Genomic DNA, 9,323 nt, shown 5'->3' with positions numbered 1-9,323 from the left:
GTTGTAGATAAATGTCTAGGCTAGAGCTAAAGCTATAAAAATGCCATTAGTTAATTAATTAGGACAAAAATATTTAGGTGTACCTAATAAGAAGTAGGTCCAAAACAAGAAACTAAAATTAAGGTTTGAAAGAGATATTTAAAAGAATTAAATGAAGATGAGGTTCCAACTCCGTTTGAGAAGAAGCATTTCACCGTTGGAACGGGTCCAGAAGTGGGCACAGTAGACACAAGGGATGTTGTTAGGCATAAGTGAAGTCATTCTCAACAGGGAACATAAGCCCCTAAAACCCAAACGGGGTTTCACAATCTATGTCCCCCCGCTACACCCACTAGGTAGCCAAGTTTGAGCCAATTATGAATATAAATAATGTGATCGATGCAAAAAAAAAGGCCAGCCAGCATCATTGATATGATACTCACATGCAAGTAGCCAAAATTAAAGGTACTTTTGGGCCTTTTGATTTTTGTCCAATACAGTGAAGATGTGTCCCAATGACATGGAGTCTGGCCTTCCAGGTTCTTCTGAGCTCACATTTATTAATAAGTACTCTCCACACCTGCATTAGTGCGCAACTCCTCTTCTCCGCTGGTTTGATTGTTACTGCTCATCCCTTCATTATATTCTATTCTTCGTCGTTTTCTCACTTTAATATTTTCATACTTTATATACGTCACAACACACTATATATTAATTACAAACTAGTAATGAATACGTTATATTGTATTCAATCAGCTCCTATATTATCTACTTTTGACTATACATCTTTTGATGATAATACACGTACTACACGCTACTTGACAATGATAACTTATCTATCTCTCCAAGGTATAAGACATGAGCGGAGGTACCCTAGGGTATCAGAAAAATTACATTATTTTTGTATATATAGTAGATATTGGAACATGTTTTGACTTACTCGCATGTTTTACTTTTTTTATATTTTAAATCCTCTTAGTGAAAATCCTACTTTCATCACTGTAGTTTTGTGTAAACTCTATCCTCTCATCGAATCCCATTTTATAGGATTACATCAGATATGTTATTGTTACCTATATTTGAGAACCACGCGGGTACTTTTTCCTACTTTGAGAACTCTATTATACCCGTTTTGACTTACTCATATGTTTATTTCGTTATATTTTCAATCTTCTTGATGAAAATCTAATTGCTTCCATCATCAAAGGTCTATGAATACGGTTAAAGCAAAAGGTCTCACATTGATAGTTAATGAGATGAGCAGGCTCCTTATTAGGCTTGGACAATTCACGTCCGTTTGAGCTAGCTTTTATAGTCTGAGTTATGTCCAAGACCTGATAAGGACTCATCTCTTCCAATATTAGAACCCAAAATTGACCATACACCAGATGCTAAGCAATGAACCTGCCGCATAGGGTGAAAAGCAAAAAGTACATTTTATAGGATTATGCCAAATGTTTTATTGTTGCCGGTATCTTTGAGAACCATGTATGCAGTTGTTCCTACTTTGAGAACTAGTGAATATTTTTATATGAATAATTTTTTAAGATATATACAAAATTCTAATTGAAAGTCATCCGTCTCTACTTCCGTCGCTAGGCCATCTGCAGGGTTAAAGAGGTCATGCCTGCCAGGGGTTGTAGATGTAAAAAATTTAAAGGTTAAACGAATAAAACTTAAATTCTGAATTTATCTATTTTATTTATCTTTATTTCTATTTAGAATTGTCAAATATTGGATGAATGAAATTAAATTGGAGTGGGTCAAATTTAATTGAGTTAATTTGGTATATCCGGGTGTGAGTCAAGATGATTAACTAATGACTGAGTCGTATTACTCATCCAACTCTTGCCAACTTATTTAATTACACCACCAAACAAAATTAATTTTTTTTCTTTATTATGGCTTCATAAATGTTAAACGGAAAAAAATAATTCTTTTTGCCAATTTTGTCAAAAATCTATTTTAGGTACATATTTAGCTAAAATCAACTCAATTATATTTTTACATGTAAAAGTAAGTCCAAATGAATTGAATTCTTAATAAATGGATAAATTATACTATAAGCTAATCTTATCACCCTACCCGACATGAGGATGTGAAGTTAGGAAGATTTTTCCATTTATTCATGCATAAAAATATATACACTGAATTATTGATATTTCAATGATAAAAGAAAAATATAGTTTAACCGATTATAGCATGTTCTTACTCTATTTTACAAAATTATTATGCCAACTAATTAAGCTTAGTATGAAGAGTTACCTAATATGCTCATCAAAGATTGTGTGTATAGTAGTATTTAACTATAAAATTCAATATATTTACTCATTCTAGATGATTTAAACTACTCACTTCTTATAACATGTGAGAGGAATTATATAATATATCGGCGGCTTAATAAATTGATTTTATATACAAATATAATCATCGTGACACGCATGCATAAAGATTAGGTAAGGTTCCTTTGGACTTATTTTATTTATATAAATAAAAAAGAAAGTGTTTAAAAGAGGATATAAAACAAATAAACACAATAACTTTTTTGTTTTTCAATTGGCGTTTATTGTTTATATTTAAAGTCTAATTAAATTTAAATTTGTATAAAAAATATCATATTGAAAAGTTCGTTTTTTAATAAAAACGATTATGAAAGAGTATTTATGACTCAACCATAACTCTGATCGGTAACGGAACAGCTCTACATCTACCTACATACAATGTATACAAAAGTATGGTATAGAGCCAAAGGCAGCAGAGAGAAAACATCATGTTTGGAAAACACTGAAGTTACGTTAATTGTTCCTTCTTTTAATTTGGACACACACGTTATCCAGTCTGTTGACAGGTTGGGGGTCCGTTTTGGAATCGTTTTGCAACGTTCAATTAAAAAGCCCCCGCACCCTTCACAGTTAAATTTCAAATCAGATGCATGCAGGATGTTCCATCGTACCCCATGTGTAATCCTCCACGTGGAGGTCATAGTCGAGGAAATAAGATTTCTTGTCCACTTGTAATTCAAATACAAGAAAAGTATATATACTATCGAAGATTTATCGTGAAAAAAAGTTTATAAAATGTTACAAAATTAAATTTCTAGTCAAATTCACGAGAAAAAATTACTCTGATCAAAACTTCCCCAACACTTTCTTCTTGTTGAGTGTGTTTAGTACGAAAGAAAAATATATTTTGATTTTCATGTTCAGTTAATCAAAATATTTTGAAAAAATATAGAAAATAATTTCCATAAAAATGAGAAAAATTATCTATCTAAAAGAAAATTACCACATTATTTCCTCTTCGTCCACCCAAAGCTCCCAACACTTTGACATTCAATTTTTTTTTACACATTTGAGTATCTTCTAGAAGCTAAATAACCAAACAAATATTATGACGTGGTTAATGTTACAATTCTTTTTAAAATCTCTGTACTTCAATTTTCTTATAAAAAAGAAGATTTCTTTTTAAATTTTATGGCGTAATCAAATAAAGTGGAACGAACTAGTATATTATATTATCTTGTTTACCGAAAACAAAATATATTGTTTTTGCTTCCTACTGAACAAGAATAATTACACAGTATATTTCATTTTCATTGACTTGCTCCTCCTTTTATTTTGCATGCGCGCAGTGACTAGATTTTTATTTTATTCCATTTACTTTAGTTTAGGAGGAAGACCTTTAACAGATCTTGTTTGTTACACGGCTAAAAGTTTTCGATTTATGTACGTGTGATAAAAATTCTGACAAAGTCAAATCGACCAATGTGATCATTTAGCAGTTAAAAATGAGAACTGAGAACATAAATATATTAAAGGATTTATAAAATAATAAGTGTGTCATATTAATTGATTTAATGTAAATATCTTGAGCTAGTAAAATTTTATGATCGTGATAATAGTTAATGTCCCTTATGGCCTATAAGTGAACTCGCTTATTCAATGTGTTCCAAAGTGCTCGTCATTTTGCTTTAGCAGGTGTTTGAATTTTGATTAGCATTGTGATTCACTTGATTAGTTGAAATTTGGACTTGCCTGTTTATTTTGCTCCGTTCATTTTGACCTGTAAAACTTAGCTCATATATATGTTGGATTGAATAAGTTGACTAAGACAAAATCTTGTCAAAATATTTATAATATAATATTTTTTTAGTATTTGATATGTTATATTTAGTTATAATAAAGAATTTTTTTAATTTAACTTATCTCAATCCAAATAACTTTTGAACGAATTAATAATCTATTTAAATTCAAGTGTCCTACTTGATCATTTGTTCGAAGTATAATAATCATAGTTGATCAAAGAACGGTGTACCGCATAGTAGATAAACACGGTGGCTGAGGCAGAAGCCGGTTGTGGTTTGGAAGTGTCAGGGGCAGAGCTACAGTAGCCAAGGGGGTTCGATCAAACCCACTGACTTTCAATAGACTCTATATTTGTATTAAGTTATAAAATAAACGTATATATATTTCCTGCGAAGCCATAATAACTCTGAAGCATTTGGCCTAGAAGTCACCCCGCACCCGATAAAATTGTTTCTACTCGCAGAATGTATGTCCAAATTATGTATTTGTATCAAAATTTCTATTAAATATTATGTATACTGAATTTGATATATCATTCTAAAATTCAAACTTATAAAATTGAAATTTTAACTCTTTAAACTTAACCGGCATTACTAGACACTGTTAGTTAGTAGAGTTGCACAAGAAACTAACAATACCGTGACTAAATCTTTATACATCAGTTCTAGGCATTGAAAAACGTTTAGCTCTATATGTAATTGATAATTGACTGTTTTACATGGTAATGAGTTGATTTTTCGAATGAAAAAACTCAAAATCAGATAATAATATTTATTACTTGACTAACCATATAAAAAATTAACTCTACATATATTCATCGACAACCAAAAGGGAACCAAAAAAAATTGATTCATTTCTAATCCCAAAACATCCTTGACATTCCACTTTGCACTAAGTACTAACACAAGAGATACAAATTAAGTACAGTAATATAACAAAAAGAGAAGATATATAATATAGTACCCACTAGTTATAGTAAGTTTTATTTTCCTTTACCCTTCCAAATACTTTTCTTTACCTTTTCACTACTTGATGGAACTTTTGCTGAAAAAACAGAGTATCTTCCTTTGTCTTGATTCTTCCCACTACCTTTCTTCAAGCTGGCTTTGTTGTTTCCATTACCTTTTTCCTTTGGAATAATTATACTCTTATTCGCATTTCTAACAATATGATGACTTGGTCCTGAAGATGCATCAGACGCCATTGAATCATCAGTATCATCATCATCATCATCGTCATCAACGACAACATTCATTATCTTCTTGCGACGACCTTGTCCTAAAACACCATCTTCATCATCAAAATCGCCTTCACAATTCATCTCATCGTCTTCATCATTCGTAGGTGAGCCAATGTACATTGTCCATCCAGATTCACTACTGTGACATTCTTCACCCTCATTAAAAATATGAGACTTAGGGTCCATAATTTAAAAAACAAAAAAAACAGAGTATCTTAGAAAGAAGTAAAACAGAAACAGAACAAAAAAAGTAGAGTTTATTGGTACATGTTAAAAAGGCAAAAGAAAGCTGAATCAAAACACCTGTATAGAACAAACATGCCCCAATCTTATACTACTTCTGAAAGCAACCCTTAAAAAAAAAAACGATTTTTTTTTGAATTTTATTAAATTTTCACCACTTGGATATATATGTACATGTACAACTACATCGCCATTATTTACATGTACAGAGGGACAGGTAGAAGGTGTCAAAGATGATAGAGAAAACACCTGTTTTTTTTTTTTTTTTACAATAACAAAAGGCACAAAAAACGACCTATCGAGTAAATATAAAAGGACAGAAAATTGGGCTAATTACTTAGGTTGTAAAAAAAATAAATGGTACATATATCTTTACTTCTCTGAATTCTGAACGTGGACTCATTTAATAAGAAGCTCTGCTTTGAATGCAAAATGCAGGGGGAGAGTGCAAGCCTATATGCTACTCTGAAGAAAAATATATATACTAAAAAAAAATTATTTTATTTTGTTTTTTTGTTGTTAATAAAGCTAGAAAAAAGGACCTCTCTCTGAGTGTCAATACTTATTTCTATGTCATGTCAAATAAAAACAAGAGGTTGGGAGTAAATAAATTATGCAGCTTTTTCTTCTACTAGAAAAAAAAAATATTGAAGGTAAGCCAACTGGAGTTGTCTTGTAGTAAGTTCTGTGACTTTACAAGGAGACATAGCTTTTATTTTATATTTTTACTAATGTTTTTTTCCTTGCTAGTACATACAAGTATACTATATGATTCATTCGTAATTCCATTACTTTTTCCTCTGTTTTCGTTTAATTATTTGATATTCGATATTTCTTGATAAATTAATTTAAATTCGTGCTTCTTAATATTAGGCCTCTAGTCAACGATGGACGAGAGCTCAGATCAACTATGAATGAATTATATCCATTTTACCGCACCACTTGGTGGTACAATCTTTCACTCATGATGAGTCATTCTGCAGCTAAAAACTCTTACTTTCCATTTTGTTATACAGTAGCTATATTCTTTTTTATTTATTTCGAGAGTCAAATTTGTTTATTTTGTTTGTGAATTTAGACATGTAAATTTTTAGAAATAAAATTTATATATTTAGAAATTAGGTAAACAACATTTGAAATATTCGTTTGAATCTCAAAAATCAAAATGTGTCCTGTTTATTAGACACTATGTTCTTATTAGTTCATTTTGAAAAGAATGAAACATCTAACAATAAATTTTCTAGTTTTCCTTTAATGAGATTTTTTTTTATCGTCACACAAATATATGTATGATATATTTAAGATCACGAGTTTTCATTTTTTCTCTTAAATTTTACTGAGTCAAACTATATATGTCACATTAATTGAAACTGGGTGGTACCAACTTATTGTTCTTAGCTTGATAGTACTGTCATTGTCAAATAGTGATCTGGAATGTGGTTAGATCTAGAATTTAGGATTGTATTAATTATGAAAGTATTTGTAAGCATTCATGTTAGTTTCTATAAGCTTATTAAAGCCAAAGAAGTCATTTCTTTTTTCCCTCATGGAAGGTGCAAATAAGAGTATTAATTAACCAGTTGAGGATATATTGAAATGGGGCATGTCCAATGCCTCTTAATGACTTTTTAGTTGTTTCTCACATTGTAATCCAAAGGCATGGCTTATTATAAAGAAATGCTAGACAGGCAAGGCCCATCTATTATTCTTGCTGTTTGTCCTTTTGAGAGATCATATCTTGTATTGCACTTGTCTTGGGCTCCATGTGATGTTCTTTTCCAAATTCTTTTTGACAATAGGACAAATATCCCAAGGCTGGAAAGATCCAATCTAATTAAACACTTAGCTCCCTCCCCCTCCCTTCTTTTTATCGCGACAGAGTCAGAATTTTCACTAAAAAATCAATATACACGAGGAGATTCAACATTTGTTATTTATATATAAAAATATAGAGTGTGTAAATTTTTAGTGAAGTTTGTTTGAATGAACCTCTAGTGCCTCTAACTCGGCCTGTGGGTGTTAGAGTGCCGGTGTATAATTTTTTAGCAATAAGATAATGCTTTTTATGTATTCAAGTCAAACATAGATATGACAAATCTTTGTCGTTCACACTAGAAAGGTTTTAAATTTGTTTAAACATATAAAATTCCTTAATTTACTCTCTCTTTTTTTTTTTTATCATGTTGTTATCCTAATTATTGTACTTTATTTACTGTCCTGGTTTTAGGTTCGACCACCCTGAAAAGTGTCTCAACAACACCTTCCTGCTAGTTTCTTGAACTCTTTAAGGCATTTCATTGAGCATGTGCGTAGTTGTAAAGTCCACTAAAATATTGTCATATTTTTTTTAAAAAAAAAAAACAATAATAACTATACACCTAATTAGCTAATTCCCAGACAGGAATAAACATGTTACAAAGAGAAAATAAAACTATTGAGAGTGTAGTTCCATAGCGAAAATCCTGGCTCTATCACTGGTTGCAGTGGTATAGTTTGGATAGAATTAGAGAGCATTTTGGTAGGAAGTACTTCATATGAGTTCGCAATTTACCCCTATCCAATATGAATTAGTTGAGCCAGTGAATTTCGAATATGTCAAACAAAAAAGAGGATCAACTGGTGGACTAGACTTTTTGTGCAGCATTTGGAGAATAAGTAAGAGGCTTTGCTATATACAAAGGCTTATTATAATTTCCAGCAAAAACTACCACAATTTTAGGCTCAGGATCTAGGACATTTATTTGATGTCTTTTCTTAATTTCCTCATCAGTCTCAACCAAATACTCTGTTGAAGCAGAATTTTGGCCACAGAAAATGAGAAAAATTAATGCAAAAGCAATGGTAGAGACAATGACTGCTAGACCAAAATAAATGTATGGAATTGGTGAGCTCCATTGCCAAAATTCAGGTGAAGTGCCTGTTGAATTCATTTTTTGCTTCCCACTTTGTATGTTAGTTGCCTTTTTTTAAAAAGTATTTTTGCTTGTGTTCTGCATGAAATCAGCTAAGTGACTGGCTTTTTATAGACACTAGAAGAATTAACTAATTGTGGATATTGCACATATTTGGATGATATGATTCTACCTGATATATATATATTCTCTCAATCTCACACAAGATTTAACTTGGCCCATCGAACATTTAAGTTTATAATTATTAATATCAAGTTGAAAAATACTTCTTTTGGAAATATGAAAGGGCAGATACGTTATTGGGAAGCTATGCTATTCAAAAATATTGTTGCACCTGTGTCCGATTCTCCAAAAATACAATACATTTAAAGAATCAAACACGAACCTGTCCGAATCCAAATAACATAGTTGGGAAGTTGCATTTGCGGCTCAAATGATTCTGTTATCAACCTTCAAGTCGTTCTTGACTTTTATGGTAAATGGTTTGTTTGGTTAGGAAGAACAAATAATTCAATTTTTCATGTTTGATTGATTAAAATATTTTTCTTACGAAAAAAAAAGTTTCTTAAAAAGAAATAATAAGAAAATGACTACCTAGTGAAAGTATGAAAAAATAGTTTCATAAGTGGCATTCCAAACTCATCGTCTCCCAATCCCCATTATAGTTCCCTTAAATCAGCCCCCCTCGATCACTCCTTTATTCAATAGTTTAGTACTCCACGTTCCATTTCTATAGTATTTTTCTGGATTACATATTGCTCTTTAGACTATCTTTTGCTAATAACTTAGTGGTCAAACACAGAAAAATAAATTTTTAAAACCACTTATTTTCACGGAGGCCACAAATGAAAATCCTGGATCCAC

The 9,323-nt window shown here is 31.1% G+C and overlaps 1 protein-coding gene across 1 annotated transcript; it reads right to left on the bottom strand.

Moving 5' to 3' along the window:
- Positions 1 to 4,821: 4,821 nt before the first annotated feature.
- On the bottom strand, positions 4,822 to 5,990 carry LOC104646602 (protein SOB FIVE-LIKE 3-like). The gene has a single exon (XM_010320594.3). The coding sequence runs from the start codon at positions 5,488 to 5,490 to the stop codon at positions 5,047 to 5,049; it is 444 nt and encodes a 147-aa protein (XP_010318896.1). The 5' UTR covers positions 5,491 to 5,990; the 3' UTR covers positions 4,822 to 5,046.
- Between the last annotated feature and the right edge of the window lie 3,333 nt (positions 5,991 to 9,323).

Source organism: Solanum lycopersicum, chromosome 3 (genome assembly GCF_036512215.1).
Source record: "Solanum lycopersicum chromosome 3, SLM_r2.1".
Taxonomy (NCBI): Eukaryota; Viridiplantae; Streptophyta; class Magnoliopsida; order Solanales; family Solanaceae; genus Solanum; species Solanum lycopersicum.
This window is presented reverse-complemented; position numbering and strand designations above follow the sequence as displayed.